Raw genomic sequence first — 19,493 nt, forward strand, 5'->3', positions numbered from 1 at the left:
CAGAGGGTGGTGGGGGGTCAGAGTGACATTTCAATAACCCCGCAAAGGGTCATTTTAACACAAACTGGCTCAGGAAGAGGATTTCAAAAATAAAAATGCAGTATAGTATGCCTTTAAACGCATTTTTGTTGTGTTTGCAAAAAACATTATTTAGAGGTTACAGAAGCTTTAAACCAACGCTTGCTTTGATATTTTTCAAATCTATACTAAATATGAATGTGTGTTTCCCTGTGTGTGTGTGTTTGTGCATTCTCTGCAGACAGCCATTCCTGTTGTAGAGAGACCTACAGGGGTGGATCGATCTCAAGGGAAACAGACTTTCAATGAGAGGTCAGTCACTTTATATGTTTCTAATAATTCATCAGTTCTGTAATTTTGTTTTCATTCACTTTTCCAATAATTTATCCCAATTAAGTACTAAGAAACTTAGTTGTGTTGTTCTAACATGAGTGTTTCTCACTAAAGATTGTTTGTGTTTGCGGATGTTTTTCCTGCATCCTCATTCACTGGTTTTTATTACCGTGCTTCTGTCCCACTTTCTGCTCATTAAAGCTGTTTTCTAATCCAGATCAAGGCCCTGGCTGATATATTTAATGTTAAAAAGCTTCATCATTAGCTCACTACAAACGACTGCCAAATCCGGGTCAGGGTCGCACATACAAATACACACATCCAAGACACAAAGACATTCATAGACTTCCATTCACACATGAACTCTAAACAGCTACAACCATGATTGCTTCTGCTATTTTTACGTAAACACAATGAAGCACGGGGGGTGCACGTAAATGCTAATGAGTGCTCTTTAGTTTAGTAGTACCTTATAAAATGTGTTGCTCCAAATTTTATTTTCTATTTTTGTTTTTCAAAATAATGTTTTAAATTGCAACATTTCTCACTTATAATGTTTATATCCATTTGTTGGATTGATAAAAAAATTAATGTTGATAATACTGACATTATATACTGGCTTGGTAGCTTTATCTTGTAATAGAACATCTACATTAATGAAAACCTAGACCAGTGAACCTCAACTGGCGGGCCAGGGCCCCACATCCAACCCGCCAGACCTCTCCACCTTTCCCCCAGTTGGGGGATTTTGAAGTTTAGCAGCAAAGTTCATGTCCCAAATATGAATAATTGTTTATGTTCTTCAAACATAACAAAAACTACAATCAAACAGTTTAGATAAAAAAACATTTTAAATATTAATAATTGAAGATGCAATAATACTTGAACTTTATTTTGGAAGAGCATCTGACCCTCACATTGTCTGCTGGACAAAACTCTGGCCCTTAAACAAATTTAGTGGAGGACCCCTGACCTAGGCTAAATACTTACATGATGCAACAAGATGTTAAAATCTGATATAAATATAGGAGTGGGACCAGAAAATAACATTGTTATGAAGTGGCGATTATGCATACTAGACATACCATAAATATATGTGATGAAATGTGTACAGTATGTAGGTTTTTTGTGTGTTTTTGCTAAAGAAACCTAATAAACGACATGAACACTTATTTGTCCTAATAGCCCATAACCAACGTTTCCATTATAACATTTACTGACTGACTTTTCGTGTTTTTTTTTTTTTTTTTTTGTAGTTCCCTGACTCACCCCAAAGGTTTTCCTCAGACAGAATACAGCCTTTAGTAAGACCAAAGTCCTCACACACCCAAATCCTTTTTATACCACGTTACATAAAAGATAGTTATTGGACACATTTTAAAATCTGAAACCATCGTTACCTGGTAAAATTTATGTTGCTGCGGAGTTTAGAAATTCTTTAAAGGCTTGCTACATTTCTTATATTGAGTAATTCAAATTCTTATTAAGGAAAAAAATGGGTAGTGAGAAAAATGACGCCATAGAAGACTATAATTAGCAGACCCAAATTAAAATGGACTCTATGGACGTCCTTAGCTGCTACATTTCTTTTTCTAAGCCAATAACCCTCAGTAAATAATTTTCTACCTTAACATACTATTCTGCCAGCCAAATCAATGGCTAAGATAACTAAATAAAAACAATTTCAGTTGCATTACCTGTTACGGTGCCAAACAAAGCAGTGCAGCAAATGTAAAGGTTATTATAAAAAGTACAACCCAAGTCCCATTTGTATCATTTTCTCCATAACTTTTTTTTCTGCACACATCCTCTCATGAACACATAGTCTTCTCACATACAAGCCATCCCAACTGTGAGTAATGTAAAAGTGATGTAATGGCTTTTGTGGTCGCCGGGGAAACGATCCTTGAAATTGCAAAAAATGTCCAAAACGAGTGGAGGAGCAAAGACATAAATACTGGAACAGCAAAGTACGCGTTAAACGAATGTGTGTTTTGTGTGTGGCTTTATGTGAGTTACGATGACCGTGAAAGTTTCTACACACACTGTGTGTTGGCGTGTATTTCTGGGCCTTTAAATGTGAAACTACACCTATAAATACAGTAATGGCTCATCATATATTTTAACCACATCACATGCACCCAAGAAAACCCATTACGCATGAATCAATGTGTCCTCTTTATACGAGAAATGGATTTATTCTAAATTGGTTTGTTGAAATAGCATTTCTAGTATATTATATTTCTTTGTGAATAAAGCACTAGATTGAAAGTGTTTTAGAAGCCAGAAGGTGAACATGTAAATATGTTTCACAAGATGCATGAAACAAATTGGATGTCAGAAGGACTTGTGTTGTTTATCTGTGTCTAAATGTTGTATATTCTAATATCTATATAAATTCGTTGCCTGTTGTGATGCAGAACAATTAGCTTCTTCTTAATTTGTGTATAAAATTCTGCCGGTGATTTGTTAATGGTATCGTTCACTGCGCATTAGCCACGGAAAAGAACTAGACAGGAGGACAATCGGGTCAGAAAACACCAGTCTCTTGTATATCACAGAGAAAAATAGCATTCATTGGCTCACCCACTTTGGCTTGTGACTGTGGAAGGCAAAAATCAGTTTGCTGTCAAATGAGTGCACAGCATGTCTCGGCTAGTTAAAGCTAACCCTTTGCAATGCCCAACATGTTGCAACACATTCGGTGGTTGCTGGTGTTAGTTGTGGAGGTAACACATCAACGTACGCATTTTTTTTACCCAAGAAAAAGAGCAAACCGAGGCAGCAGAAGAGTTTTAATGCTGTTAGCCAATCAGAGGTGATTTGTTTGCATATCATGAATATTAAAGCTGGGTTACATAATTAAAAGTAACTTAATAAACCTAATTGTCTGACCCAGTTTTAAGATATATAGTAGCCAGTCTTTCATAATTACGTAATATTTCCCTTAAGTCCCTCCCCTGGCCTCTGTAGCAAAATGAATAATTTATGTAAGCTCAGTGTTTTGACCAAAAATGTCCACAAAAGGAAGGCATCCGTCAACGAGTGCACTGGTCCCTAGTGTGCACTATGGGGTGATGTACTGACGCTCATTCAACCTAGCTTGAATGCTAGCTTGACCTGCATTGAATTAATGTCCATCTGGTAACTTCAAGCTAACTGTGGAAGTGGAGGGAGGGGAACGAAAAGGGATTCATCTGTTGTGTATTAGAGCTAAGTATATAGTGTAATTGTCTACCTAATGCTGCATGGGATTGTTCTTTTAGCCCATTGAAGCATTAGCAAAGGTGTGCTACCATCACATCCCTGCTTGAACACTGCAGATTTGATTAAAACAAGTGAACAACAGCTCCTACAGAACCTGTTGAAGGCTGAGGAGATAAACCAGTTAGAGTCAATTGTGTCTTAGCAGGATGAAAACATTACTTGTTCGTTAGCACTACATGGCAATCTGTGTGCACTTGCGGTGTGATGCATGGCTTTCAGATCTTTCCTTTAGGGGAGGGGGAGCGCGGTTAGTGCACTAGTGGTGTTCAAAATTTAAAATCTCCTCATTCTTGATGATGCCACTTTGTGGACCACGGCTTTAATCTGTTAGACCTGTGGTGTGTCAACTCCCCCAATCCTCCAACTAACTCATAACTAAAACAGGAGCAAAAAAACGTTTTACCACAGAAATTGACTAACAGACATTCATTGGGCGATGGTGGCACAAGTGTTAGGTGCTTGCCCCGTAATCAGAAGGTTGCACGTTCGAGCACTGCTCATTTTTTCACTGTTGTTTTGACCGACCGACCGACCTTATTTATTTATTTATTAACAGGCTGAAAGGTCCAGCACAGACAAACTCTAAACAGAACCTAAAATACATACATAAAACTATCAAATAAGAAATATAAAATGGTCAGATAAAACACATTGGAGCACAATACAAAGATAATATATGAAGTTAAGCTACAACAGGTGTTAAAACGATAATAAAAGAAAACACACTACGATCTGACCCATATGCTTAAGAAGAAACAGCACGCAGACTCATCAACCAGTGCTTCCTGAATCCTAATGAGTAATGACAGCAACTAACAGCAGGATTAGAGATCGCTGTAATAATACTGTTAGCTGACCCATCAGCACGTTTTCTGAAAGCAAACATACATTTTCTTAAAAGTGCCCACACCTGCATGTACAAACATCTGACTGGTACCCCTCCCAGGTATCAGGATGATTCTCAGTGCATAGCAATACATGATAGACTACAGCAAATTTATCAAAAAAGTAAAAGAATACATGAGACTTTTAAGGTATCTGCATAGTATTTTATGACACATTTGGTTATTCAATCATAAGTGCAATGGAAGGTTTTTATTTTATTATCGTTTCTCTGTATTACCCCCACTGGGTACATCAGTGGCGCTTTGCTTTGGAAACTGAAAAAAGATCATAAATAAGAATAGGAATGAGAAAAAAAAATTCATAGAGGGAAAAGAGAGTGGTTTGGTAATGCATATCCTCTTTTTGTGTTTATCACTTTCTCTGTCTTTCATAGTGAGGATCAGTAAAGTGGCAGCTGGATAAAGAGAACACCTGCTCTCTTCATCTCTCTGCTCCTCTCTGTCCTGCGCTTCCTCTCTGCATTTTCTCTCTTATTCACTGTCCTTTTTTCTCAACTCTCCCCCATTTTGTCTCTCTCTCTCAACCCTACTTCATCTTTTTTGCATTGATGCTGCCTGTCAAACATCTCACATAGAACAAAATGATGGGGAAAAAAAAGAAAATGCAAATGGATCTGAATTGCTTGCATGCAAGTGTGTGTTGTAGGTGGAGTGTTAGAGATCAGAGGCGCAGCGACAGGAAGGGATAAAGGGAGGGGTGCATGTAATTTTCTTTCTCATATTAATTCTATTCATTAGCCTTGGCTAATTAATTCAGTGCATCCTTTCTGCCTCATTTCACTGTTTCACTTCCAAAGCGTTCATTATTCCTCCCCTTTTGTCAATAAAGATTCACAAAGGATGGCAAAGCTGATTTTTTTAATCTGTGGTTAAGACGGAAACTTCTCATGCAACTGTACAAATGAAAGTCCATTCAAACATCTTGTTCTATTAAATAGTCCCACGTAGGGATGTTCGTTAATCATCGTCTAGTCTTTCTATTAGCCAATCTTGACATTGAAATGCAGTATTAGGAAATATAGGTATTGCTTTTTTGTCTTTTAATGAACCTTTACATACCTTACACATATTATACATCAAACTCTTCAAATACTTCTCCTCTCTCTCAAAATATATAAATATGACAGATCTGAGGTAATGTTAGAGATATTTTAGTTTGTTTTACATAACTTGTGTAGAGGTTTGCCCTATTTGGTGAATGACTACTTTCCCCCATAGCATGTAGCTAGCCAGCTAATAAACAACTAAGACAAAAGCAGGAATCTTCAACCAAGGCTTGGTTTTCTTATCTGAAGATCGTTTTAAATGTTGCATCACCGTGACTCAAATCACAGAAGAAGAAAAAATACATTACTGACTATTACACACATCTTAGTGCCACACTTTGCGATTACTCTAGCTTAGCATGTTTATGTTGCTCACGTTTAATCAACTAAATCCTAGTTTATTCTTCTCCATCAGCAACTGTGTACTCACACGCACTTGTATTGACTGAGAAGTTTTCCATTTATACTTCTTCGTTGGTGTGTCAGTGTTGTGAAGCAACTCTCCGCCAGGACAACAGAGGGCGTAACGATTTTCTCGTGCATCCTGCCATCAATGTAGTCACGTCTCAAGTGTGTTCTCGTGTTTATGTATTTGAGAGACTTTTTACCACAGACAAACTTGTCCTCCACCTCTTCATCCAGTTGTCATGTCTAAACTCACATTTCCTGAAAATTTCTGACATGAAAAAAACAAACAAACAAACAAACAAAAAAATGTTTGCTGCATATCTTTGTGCTCTGTCAGTCACGGGTGTATTAATGTTTGAAATCGTCTGACCTTTTCGGCGAGATATTCTTTAATCGGCTCCGTGTCTGTTGCTGGGTAGGTTCTTGTTTTATTTCTTTGAGGGGGAATGGCGGTGCTGTTGACAAAGTTAAAGTAAATGACGTCCATAATACTCCTCCTTGAACCGTCACCTTATCGTGGTGGAGGAGTTTGAGTGCCCTAATGATCCTAGGAGCTATGTTGTCTGGGGCACTTAGTGCCCCTGGTAGGGTCTCCCATGACAAATTGGTCTTAGGTGAAGGGTGAGACAAAGAACGGTTCGAAGGATCTTTCATGGCGGTGAAAACGAAGAGTCGGAGTACCCGGCCCGGAGGGTTACCGGGGTCCCACCCTGGAGCCAGGCCTGGGGTTGGGGCCCGTGAGCGAGCGCCTGGTGGCCGGGCTTTCGCCCATGGGGCCCGGCCGGGCCCAGCCCGAACCGGATACATGGGCTCGTCCAACTGTGGACCCACCACCCGCAGGAGGAACATGAAGGGTCCGGTGCAATGTGAATCGGGTGGCAGACCAAGGCGGGAGCCTTGGCGGTCCAATCCCCGGACAAGGAAACTAGTTTTTGGGATATGGAACGTCACCTCGCTGGCGGGGAAGGAGCCGGAGCTTGTGGCAGAGGTTTAGCGGTACCGGCTAGATATAGTCGGACTCACCTCGACACATTGCATTGGCTCTGGAACCCGAGACCTGGAGAGGGGTTGGACACTCTACTTTGCTGGAGTTGCTCCGGGTGAGAGGCGGAGGGCTGGGGTTGGCTTTTTGTTAGCCCCGAGACTCTCTGCCTGTGTGTTGGGGTTTACCCCGGGGGACAAGAGGGTAGCTTCCTTGCGCCTTCGGGTCGGGGAACGGGTCCTGACTGTTGTTTGTGCGTATGGGCCAAATATCAGTTCAGAGTACCCACCCTTTTTGGAGTCCCTGGGACGAGTGCTAGATAGTGCTCCATCAGGGGACTCCATTGTCCTGCTGGGGGACTTCAATGCTCACGTGGGCAATGACAGCTTGACCTGGAGGGGTGTGATTGGGAGGAACGGCCCACCTGATCAGAACTCGAGCGGTGTTTTGTTATTGGACTTCTGTGCAAGCCGCAGTTTGGCCATAACGAACACCATGTTCGAACATAAGGATGCCCACCGGTACACTTGGTACCAGGGCAGCCTAGGTCACAGGTCGATGATAGATTTTGTAGTCGTATCATCTGACCTGCGACGGTATGTTTTGGACACCCGAGTGAAGAGAGGGGCGGAGCTGTCAACTGATCACCACCTGGTGGTGAGTTGGATCAGATGGCAAGGGAACATGCCGCGTAGACCTGGCAGACCCAAACGCATAGTGAGGGTCTGCTGGGAACGCCTGGCAGAAGAACCTGTCAAGACGGTCTTCAACTCCCACCTCCGGCAGAGCTTTGACCACGTCCCGAGAGCAGTGGGGGACATTGAGTCCGAGTGGGCCTTGTTCCACTCTGCGATTGTCGAGGCGGCTGTTGCTAGCTGTGGTCGTAAGGTGGCCGGTGCCAGTCGTGGTGGCAACCCCCGTACCCGCTGGTGGACACCAGAGGTTCGGGGAGCCGTCAGGCTGAAGAAGGAGGCCTACAGGGCGTGGCTGGTCTGTGGGTCTCCGGAGGCAGCAGACAGGTACCGGATAGCCAAGCGGGGTGCAGCAGTGGCAGTTGCCGAGGCAAAATCTCGGGCGTGGGAGGAGTTTGGTGAGGCCATGGAGAAAGACTATCGATCGGCTCCAAAGAGGTTTTGGCAAACTGTCCGGCGCCTCAGGAGAGGAAGGCAGCAACTCGCTCACACTGTTTACAGTGGGGATGGGGAGCTGCTGACGTCAACTGAGGCTATAGTCGGACGGTGGAAGGAATACTTTGAGGAGCTCCTCAATCCCACCAATGCGCATTCCGAGGAGGAACCAGAGCTGGGAGGCCTGGGGATGGACTGTCCGATCTCGAGGGCAGAAGTTGCTGAGGTAGTCAAACAACTACACAGCGGCGGAGCCCCGGGGGCGGATGAGGTTCGTCCTGGGTATCTCAAGGCTATGGATGTTGTAGGGCTGTTGTGGTTGACACGTCTCTACAACATTGCGTGGTCATCGGGGGCAGTTCCTAGGGAGTGGCAGACCGGGGTGGTGGTCCCCATCTTTAAGAAGGGTGACCTGAGGGTGTGTTCCAACTATAGGGGGATCACACTCCTCAGCCTCCCTGGAAAGGTCTACTCCAAGGTACTGGAGAGGAGGGTCCGATCGATAGTTGAATCTCAGATAGAGGAGGAGCAATGTGGTTTTCGTCCTGGCCGTGGAACTGTGGACCAGCTCTATACCCTTGCAAGGGTGATGGAGGGGGCATGGGAGTTTGCCCAACCAATCCACATGTGCTTTGTGGATTTGGAGAAGGCTTATGACCGTGTCCCCAGGGGCACCCTGTGGGGGACGCTCCAGGAGTATGGGGTGGGTGGCTTTCTGTTAAGGGCCATTCAGTCCCTTTACCAGAGGAGCGTGAGTTTGGTCCGCATAGCCAGTAGTAAGTCGGACCTGTTCCCAGTGAGGGTTGGACTCCGCCAGGGCTGCCCTTTGTCACCGGTTCTGTTCATCACATTTATGGACAGAATTTCTAGACGCAGCCGTGGTGTGGAGTGTGTCGAGTTTGGTGGCAGGAGAATCTCGTCTCTGCTTTTTGCGGATGATGTGGTCCTCCTAGCTTCATCCAGCTCTGACCTTCAGCTCTTGCTGGGTAGGTTCGCGGCCGAATGTGAAGCGGCTGGGATGAGGATCAGCACCTCCAAATCTGAGACCATGGTTCTCGACCGGAAAAGGGTGGCTTGCCACCTCCGGGTCGGGGGAGAGGTCCTACCTCAAGTGGAGGAGTTTAAGTATCTCGGGGTCTTGTTCACGAGTGAGGGTAGGAGGGATCGGGAGATCGACAGGCGGATTGGTTCGGCGTCTGCAGTGATGCGGACGCTGAGCCGATCTGTCGTGGGGAAGAGGGAGCTGAGCCAGAAAGCCAGGCTCTCGATTTACCGGTCGATCTACGTCCCAATCCTCACCTATGGTCATGAGCTTTGGGTAATGACCGAAAGAACGAGATCGCGGATACAAGCGGCCGAAATGAGTTTCCTCCGTAGGGTGGCCGGGCTCAGCCTTAGAGATAGGGTGAGGAGCTCGGACATTCGGGAAGGACTCGGAGTAGAACCGCTGCTCCTCCGGATCGAAAGGAGCCAGTTGAGGTGGTTTGGGCATCTGGTCAGGATGCCTCCTGGACGCCTCCCTGGGGAGGTGTTTCGGGCATGTCCTGCCGGCAGAAGGCCCCCGGGTCGACCCAGGACACGTTGGAGAAGTTACATCTCCAATCTGGTCCGGGAACGCCTTGGGGTCCTGCCGGAGGAGCTGGTGGACAAGGCCGGGGAGAGGACGGCCTGGAGCTCCCTAGTTGGGATGCTGCCCCCGCGACCCGGACCCGGATAAGCGGAGGAAGACGAGACGAGAGACGAGACGTCCATAATAATAAATAATCAATGATGAATAAGAGTCTGCTTCTAGACCCACAGAAAGAGAAAAACAAACAATAAAAGGGGACACACAACAATACAACAAGAGCAAGCTGCTAGGCTGCGTCAACCTAATGAGGAAATATAAAACCAACATTGTTTTACTGAACAATCACACGATAATACATCACAGTGCATTTAGTGCCAACCACAGCTATAAGACGTGTTGAAAATGCCCAAGTCCATACTTATGAGAGCACCATGTGAGCACCTGTGTGCATAACATGATGATCTTGACAAAATGTTACATAACAGTTTTTAAATGTAATCTTTTACTGTTTGGTTTATGTCTCAAATAGCTTCATTCTGGGTAATTCTTCTTGAAATAGCAAGCATCAGATTTACTGGTTAATTTGTACAAATGTTTCAGATTTCCCATAAAGCCTGATTAACTTTTTTTAACATGTTGGTTTAGGGCTGCTCGATTATGGCAAAAACCTTAATCACGATTATGGTGACTGAACTTGAGATCTCGGTTATTTAAGACGATTTTTTAATTTATGTTGATTTTATTTGTTTTTATTCAGTCATAAAATTGTTCAGGGCACAATCAGGGCAAAAATAAACAAGAAACAAGATGATCACTAAAAGAACTCCTGATTCCCAGTAAAAAAAGACCAATATACTTATAGCTCATAGTTTATGACCCAAGGGCTATAGACCTTGGTTTAACTCATTTAAGTCTAACCAGTACAGACCCAAATACCAATATCTTGCAAATACTGACAGCAACAATTATACAGTGGCATTTATAACAAATAAAAAATTGATGTTCACAAAATGTTGCATAACATTTGAGTCGTGTCAATGTCCTGTAGGAGAGTGCACTAGCACCGTGTCCTCAGAGAGGTTAGTTATTATTTATCAGTGTGAGGAACTTATTTCTACCTTATTTATAAACTATGTATTTACAAGTCCATCAGTTAATGTAATAATTGTCCCAACCACAGCTGCACCCCCCACCCCCCAACCCGGTCTCACAGCAAGCAGGGGCAAGCTGCACGTGTGTTTAGCGTGCCGCACGCGCACGTTTAGCCGTTTTTAGCGGCTCATGAGCCCGCAGGTGCGGTGTGTGTCACTCACTCTGGTTAATCCAACATGGAGCCAGCTCTGAGAGCCGTTTCTTTAGCGACTGACACATTACTACATCATTCCCTTTCCTAATGTCCTGAAGAACGGTCCGGAGTGCAGGCGGAGTGTTTAGCTAACCTGCAGGAAATGTCAACGACAGTTATCCAGAAAGTAGCTAAGGGTTACCAGAGATGTTTCTGAGGTGTTCGCTAGGTACTTTTAACATTTAAAAGGTCAAGAAGGGGGTCTGAAAAGCTGCTAGAAATAGCGTCAAAGTCGCTAAGTTGGCAACACTGTGGGAGGAGCGCTTCATTTGCAACTCAGGGCAGCGCAAGTGGGAGGAGCAAATAATCAGCTTGTTTTGTTTTTATAATCGTTCAAAACTCAGATCGTAATTGTGATTAAAATTCGATTAATTGAGCAGCCCTATGTTGGTTTATAATTTTAAACCCAGCAAAATTAATTAATGTCATGTTTTTTTTTTTATTTTGAGTAGCCCTTTTTATTTTTTCGATTAACTCAAATTTGATGAGCACTGATGAGGCAGCATCAGTTTTATCTGTACAGGAATATTTGTTTGCAAAATTTTGTGCTTTTAAACTTTGCATTCCTCCACAGTCGTCACAATCGTCTCCTTGGAGTTTATCTGCATCTGCAGTGCTGATGGGGATTTAGGGATGGATGGATGGTCTAGAGAGAGACAGGGGCAGACTAAATGAACAGACAGTGAGACAGACACTAAATGAAAGAACAATACAAAGTTTGAACTCAGAAACACACACACTCCAACACACGGGGAGCAGAAAGAAGGTCGCGAGAGGATTAATGGCTGTGCTCTGATAGATAAACTAATCAAACAAACAAAGACTTCAGCAGGCACACACATTAAAGGCAGAATGAAAAGCAGATAGACTCTTGAATAATCCAAACTAGCAAGAGTCATCAAGAGATTCTGAGGAAGAAACCCATAGAGAAGTAAGACACAAATGAATGTTTTAAACACACACATCCACTGTCGTCTGGGCTTTTATTTGTATCGAATAGAGTGTTGCCATTTTGTTCTCTAAGGCTTGTGTTAATAGACATGGATTAAGCCCTTCACAACGACATGTATTTAGGAAAGTGTGTGCAGTCTTGCAAAAATCTTGTGTCAGTCAAGTGTAAAACATTTCTAAGTATTTACTGAGGGAAAAAAGTTTTCTGGACTTTTTCTTCTTCTATGTTTGTGAGATACTGCCAGGGGTGTGGACTCGAGTCACATGACTTGGACTCGAGTCAGACTCGAGTCATTATTTTAATGACTTCTGACTTGACTTGATAAAATCTATAAAGACTTACAACTTGACTCGGACTTGAATGCCAATGACTTGCGACTTGAATCGACTTGCATCTGTTGACTTGAGCATATTTGATATTTTAGCACAAAAGTGGACACAAATCATAAATCATTCTTCGTTCTGGGTTTGATTTACTGCAAAATGCAGCAGCTCTTTGTTTATAATCAGTTTCAGTTGCACTTTCTGCTTGTTTGAGCAAATAAATGAAGCTTTAAGAAGCTTTATTGCTGGAATTTATTTATTATCATTGTCATTAAATTGAACTTGGACAGATGACTTGATTATGACTTGAAAATTCAAAGTTAAGGACTTGGACTTGACTTGGACTTCCACATCACTGACTTTGGACTCAACTTGGACTTGATTGTCTTTGACTTGGACTTGACTCGAGTCTTGACTGGAAAGACTTGTGACTTACTTATGACTTGCAAAGCAGTGACTTGGTCACGCCTTTGGATACTGCACATGTGTTCTACGTTCCTTGAGTTGTCTAAATATTGTCTAAAATAAGCATTCTATTTTCTCTGCAATTAGCTTGCATCACACATCATGATCATACAACCAGATTTGACCCTGGATGTACTTTAGCATGTTGAATAGAATATTAAAGGATAAACCTCAGGGTGTTTTAGGCGTTTACCTTTATTTGTTGTCTTTCACAGCAGTTTGGGTATGGGGGATCAAAAGCAAACCATTTATTTTAAGAAATCAATAGTGGTGATCAATATTATCGCTCTACCATTAACTCATTCACTGCCACCCGTTTCCTGATCACTAAAGGCCTTTGCTGCCAGCGTTTCTCACCGTTTTTACAGTTTTTTTAAGAGTCACAGAATGTTGCATGCAAGGCTGATGTTGATGCCAAAACAACCAAAACAAAGAGGAGACTCACCTCTTACATCAGGAAGAATCCACGTGTTTCAAGCGTTATCTGTTCTTTCATAATCTGTTGTCGAATTGTGATCGGCAGACGTTTTTCCGGTTCGCGCCTCACTTTTTTTTACAGGAATGGCCAAAAACGATCTCCTAATACATGGATGTTCTGCTTCCTGATCACGTGACGTGTGACGTATGTGTATGACGATCGGCTTCAGGGCTGAGATGTTTGTTCTCTCAGCGCGGGGGCTCGTTCCGATGTTCAAACAGTAAAAAAAATGCAAATGACGACTTTAGTCGTCAATGGCAGTGAATGAGTTAATATCGGCCGTTATCAGCATTCAAATTTAATATCATATCGGTTTTCAGTCTTTTAACATTTACATATCGTACACATATTATGCATCAAACTTTTCAGCTACATCTGTCTCAAAAAGTCAAAATACAACAGATCTGAAGTACAGTTTTTGAGATATAGTTTCAGATTTATATTTTTGGCATAACTTGTGTGGTAGAAATTTGTCCTGTAGCGATCATGCGAACGTTTCCTCACTGCTAGGCCACTAAAACTAAAAAACAAGAAGTCTCACCCAAGGCTTGCTTTTCCCATCTAAAAATGTTTATAAATGTTTTTCACCGTAGCTGCAATATATAGAAAAAGAAAAAGAAACGTTACGAACCAAGAAACACATCTTAGTGTCATGCTTAGGGAGAACTAGATTCAGCTGCTGTTGGAGACAGAATAAGAATAGGATTTTTCTATTAATAACTTAATAAATTGAATTGTCATTTTACACAGAAAATGTTTAAAATGTAAGCACGATAGGAGATATGTGATGTTAGCAACCTAAAATGTTTTAGTTTTTTCATCATAGTTTTATCAGATATTAAGAGACATCAAGTTTGGTATATCAGATATCAGTAAAAAAAAAAGCCAGTATTTAGCATTCCTAGAGATCAAACATGCACTATGTTTCCAAAGTGACTAATTGTTGTCTTTGCTTTATAATTGTATGTTCAACTGCACGTTTGTGTAGTCTGATCAGAGTGGTGGAGATCCCAGGAGACGACAGTCCACTGGGGATCCATGTGGTTCCCTACTGCTCTTCACTTAGTGGACGGTGAGTTCAAAAATGCATTCACACATTTAGTCATGCCACATCTGTTAAACCCAATTCTAGCTTCCCTGGTTATGCTCAATGCTAACCTGGGCTAGACTGACACAAAATGACTAAAATTGAAGAATGACACAACTAATTGAAATATTGATTGGTTGTTTCTGATGCAAGAGCTTTTCACTCAGTGAGGGGTTTTCATTTCCAATATTCTATCTCACTCTCTTTAAGGTCCCTTGGTTTGTATATTCGTGATGTGGAAGAAGAGAGCCGTTCAAGAAAGGAAGGCTTGTTTCTAGAGAATGAGTGCATTGTGAAAATCAACAACATCGACCTCATGGACAAGACATTTAGTCAGTGAGTACCGCTCAGTTCATCTGTTGTATTTCATTAGAAGAAATGAGGTGATGAAAAGCCATCTCAGGGAGATTGGCGAACAAAATGTGATAGGTGGTCCAAAAAATAATCAGAAATCTTAACATCTTTGGATTTTTGTTATATTTTTTTATGTTTGATGGGTACATTTTGACTTCAGAACTGTGGACAGTCAGTTAATAAGTTGGTAGTTAGCACACTGAATAACTTATTTGTAGACTTGAGTTATGTAAGGTTTTTGTATTAGAAACAGTTCATTCAAATTAGGTAAAAACCTTTAAAAATATTAAAATATTTACTATTTTGATACTTTGATATTTATGTGTAGACTTTAAAGGCCAAACAGTAGTCTTGTCCAGTACTAAAGGTGCATTATGTAGAAAAGAAGTAAAAATGACATCCTGTGGTGAAATTTGGTTACTGAATCCCCTTTAAACAACTCTGGAGCTTTTTACCGGCCGTTGTCAAATTACAATTGTCGGTGCTGCAGTATTAGCTTGCAGGAGGCATGGCGACCCCACACTCACTGATGGTAAACACTAGTCACGTTCATCCTTCCTTTGTTTTGAAAGGAGAAAAACTGACAATCCCCACATATTAAATATGTTTCAGTATATCCTTCCTTCCAAAATGACTGAAACATTAGACTCTTTTGGTATTTTCTCACTTAAAATTCTTACTATATTCTTACATACTGCACCTTCAAGTGCGTAAATGAGATTGCACATGAAATCCATTGTTTGTCCTTAGTGTCTTTTTCAAAGGCACCAGACAACACAGACATGCACTGATTCACCCCTACATATTCAATTTTAAAACCATATCCATGTACAAGTGAAAAAATAAAGATAATTTTCTATTACAATAAAACAAGCAAAGCTTGGGATTCAAACCATCACTTATTAGTAATGAGTACACATAGAAAATGAAGATTGTTTCATTATGTCTGGTCTATAGCAAGTGCAGTTTGATCCAATGAGATGTTTGCGAGTAGAGCATTGAGCATCCACTCATCCCTTTAAATCCAAAGTGCACACATAAACCCAAGCACACACACACAAAGCGTGTCATTGTCCCTGCTAGGTTGCTGTGTCAAGGAAGTCTGCTTGATTAGAAAATGTTTTTCACACAAACGTGGCTTCGCAAGTCGTCCAATCGGTGACAATGATGATATCATCTCTACATAGTGGTCTCTGAATGCCCAGTATATCAAAACACACAGCTTTCATATCTGGTTTCATTGTCCTGTATTGTGCAGTTAATACAATGTAAATCACTTCAAGTGCCATTGTTCAGAAAGGAGTGACACTAACGCCCGCTTGGACTGCCTACTGTGTTGAATGGTTTCTCAATATAAGTGCTGTCTCAGGAAAATGAAAAGGAGATGAACACCCATCCGCCCACACAACCACAATCCAACCTCTGCCAATGTGTCAGGGGTTATTATAATAAGTTAGGTTTTAACTCTTTCTGACATCTCATGTTCAAAATTCTGTTTGGAAATCTTAATTACTTAATGGATAATAAAGTCGATTAAATGTGTTTCACTATATAAATACATTAGCGTTAAGGGAAATCTGATTTCTGTTCAGTAAGTGTGTTTGGAGTAGTTCATCAAATTATTTACCCAGTTTTAAAGTTTTCAAAGTTTTTGAAGTTTATCAAAACAACTGCAGGTTAGGGCTGCAAGATGGTGCAGTTGGTGACTCTCTTCCCTCGGTGCGAGAAGGTCACAGGTTCAAATCTCGACTGCTTCCCTCTGTGTAGTTTTCATAGTCTCCCAATGCATTTGTGGGTTTTCTCAGAGTAATCTGGGATCCTGCAAAGGTTGAAAACATGCATCTTAGGCTGATTTGTGTCTCTAAATTGTCCCTAAGTGTGCATGAGTGTGTGAATGATTGTGTGTCCTGTCTCTCCTCTGCTTTCCACTGGAAGTGTAAGCATCACCCAACGTCTGCAAAGCATAGTTGTAGTCGCTTGGTTTCAGTTGCATGACCCTGTGTTGTGTTTGTACCTGAACTGTTCCGCTCTGATCAGGACCTACACTGTCCTACATGATAGCGGCTTCTCTAATTATTGACACTTTTTATTATTATTTTATCATAATTATATTCTTACTTCCTATGTTTGCTTATTTCTTATCTTTATCTTTCTTTTTAGCTCCGAGTACCTCACCTAATGTTGTGATTTCTCACACACGGCAAAAAAACCCTTCTGATTCTGGTTCTGGTTCAACAGGTGTGTGTCCACCAGCCGCGGAATGGCTCGTCTTGGACACATTCCAGAAGTGTAGAGTTGCAACGTTCCAATAAATTTACGCTTCAAGCTTAGTTTGTACGCACTACGCTTCCAGAACACGTCCAGGTCAGCAGTAGAGATTGGGCCAGACGAGAAGTCAAACAAGAGACCAGTGTATAACACCCGGCATCTTTCTAAATGAAAGGCACTTGCAGATTTCTTGTGTACCTCTGTAGCCGAGGTACACTGAACAGAAAACAAACCACAGACCTTTTTAGATACATGCTGCCGTCTTTCTCCTTTCATGGTATTGTATGAACTTGCATAATCATGCGTGGTCTTACAGTTGTGCTGTGATCTTTGACAAGCTGTGGTTCAAAGTTTTTGCTACCAATTTACTTCTAAATCGCTCCTGGTTGGAAGTGATGCCCTGCTGAGCTCTGTGAAAAAAACGTGTCTATTATGTTACGCGCTGCTTACGCATCCGGTGGAAACCCCGGGTCTTTGTGGCCCGGTGATGGACTGGTGACATGTACTGTCGTCTCCCACCTCGACTACTGCAATGCCCTTCTAACTGGTCTTCCAGGCTGTACTGTGAGACCTCTTCAAATGATCCAGAACGCAGCGGTGCGTCTGGTCTTCAATCAGCCTAAAAGAGCACACGTCACCCCTCTGTTCATTGAGCTCCACTGGCTACCGCTAGCAGCACGCATGAAATTCAAATTGCTAACACTAGCGTACAAAGTCCGAGACGGTACGGCTCCCATCTACCTGAATCCTCTTGCAAAGGCTTACGTCTCGGCCCGGCCGCTCCGGTCATCACAGAATTGTCGGCTAGCAGTGCCTACACCACGCTCAGGACAATCCAGACTCTTCTCATGCATCGTTCCATAAATGTGGAATGACCTTCCAAGCACTACCAGAACAGCGGCTTCCTTTTCAATTTTCAAGAAACTCCTGAAGACCCTGCTCTTCAGAGAGCATCTTCTTAACTAGCACCCTCCCTGCACCCGTCCCCACCTCTTTACTGTCCACTCCTTGTTCCCTACTCTCCATGACTGATGTCAAGTTGTTGTTGTTATTGTTGTTGTTAGCCTCAAGGGCAACATGCCGATTATCACTTGTAAGTCGCTTTGAACAAAAGCGTCTGCTAAATACATAAACATAAACATGTCCAGGGTGTCCAATACCTTTGTCCCTATGGCTGCTGGAGATGACACCCTTCTACCCTACTAAAGATTGACTGGTTAAGCAGATGAGTGAGGGAACTGCTTGTTTAGTCTTCACTTTCTGAACATGGTCAAGTTCTAACATCATAACTGCTCTATAAATCATCCTGGTAGAAAACAATAGGCTGAAATCAAATTTAAACAAACTAGATTTGATCTATTTGTTATCTTGGGCTGACTAACGGCGATTATCAATTACTTCTGACATAGTGAACCTTCTAATTTACTTAGTGCAATCAGATTTGCTGCTACATTAACATTTTAAATAGTTTTCAAAGCCTTGTGTGCAGGTGTTATGGGGTTTAGTTTCCTGTTTGCTCTCATCATTAGCTGACTAGAAACAAAGATAGAAGCCAGCCAACTCTTAATGAAGAAAAAGTGTCAGGAAGAGACAGTTTATGAGAATAAATCATCTTTAGATTTGCTGCAGTGAATTGCAGTTTTTAGAAATCAAGTTTGTTTTTAGTATAATTACCAAACAAATGGCATATGTTTAAACTTAGTCATTTGCAATCAGATCTATAATGCTTATCTCTATTTATCTTCTAATTGGGTTTCACGCCCTTGACAGTATAATGAATTTTCTTGAATAATATTACAAATGGTTTCCATGTGTAGAATGCATAATTCACTGAAGACATTTTACCCAGTTATTGAACTAAACGTTCTTCTGTTTTTTTATCCATACACGTTCCTGACAGTCTATCTCCCTGTCTTTTTTTTGTTTTTTTTCTCTCCCTCACCAGATCTCAGGACGTCTTTCGTCAGGCGATGCGTTCTCCACTTGTTCGTTTGGAAGTACTCCCTTCCTTCAGCAGAGAAAAATATGAGAAGTTTCTGATTGGTCAACTGTTTGGCAGCAGTACTGGTGTCAATGGCAGCCCTCGTACAGCCAAGGCCAAAGACCCACCTCCACCTGTCAAAGCCAAACCGGATTTTAAGCCCCCTGAGAATCAAACTGCTCGACTTACAGAAGAAGCTCTTGTTCCTGAAGCTGTTTCTGTAAGTTCCTTTTTATTTTGCAAATCCTTTAGCCATTTGACCAACTTGCCAAAGGAAACCCTATCAGGACCAACGTGCGATGGCTCCCAGAATTCATTATGGTGCAATTTAGCCTTTTGCATGTACTGTTCTTGTATGTGGAAACCATAACTGGTGTAAAAGTTGAAAACTCACTTTAAATGTGCTTGAAATTAGGGATGCACGATATATCGGAGTCAACATTATTATTAGCCAATGCTTTTCATTTTTTAACATAGCATTATTGGACCAATAAGTAAAATTGGGGGGGGTGGGGGGTGGATTGGGGGGTTAAACCAAAAATGTTCCCCTAGCGTAGCCAAAGCTGCAGCTCACCGCTCCTCAT

The 19,493-nt window shown here is 41.9% G+C and overlaps 1 protein-coding gene across 4 annotated transcripts in view; it reads left to right on the forward strand.

Moving 5' to 3' along the window:
* pard3bb (par-3 family cell polarity regulator beta b) overlaps positions 1 to 19,493 on the forward strand; it is a 326,214-nt gene that overhangs the window by 117,848 nt on the left and 188,873 nt on the right. For all 4 annotated transcript variants that reach the window (XM_054747065.2, XM_054747066.2, XM_054747067.2 and 1 more), the window contains 4 exons: positions 260 to 330; positions 14,208 to 14,291; positions 14,517 to 14,642; positions 18,874 to 19,129. In XM_054747065.2, the coding sequence (XP_054603040.1) occupies positions 260 to 330; positions 14,208 to 14,291; positions 14,517 to 14,642; positions 18,874 to 19,129 (537 nt within the window). The remainder of the gene's footprint in view (positions 1 to 259; positions 331 to 14,207; positions 14,292 to 14,516; positions 14,643 to 18,873; positions 19,130 to 19,493) is intronic.

Source organism: Nothobranchius furzeri, chromosome 14, assembly GCF_043380555.1.
Source record: "Nothobranchius furzeri strain GRZ-AD chromosome 14, NfurGRZ-RIMD1, whole genome shotgun sequence".
Taxonomy (NCBI): Eukaryota; Metazoa; Chordata; class Actinopteri; order Cyprinodontiformes; family Nothobranchiidae; genus Nothobranchius; species Nothobranchius furzeri.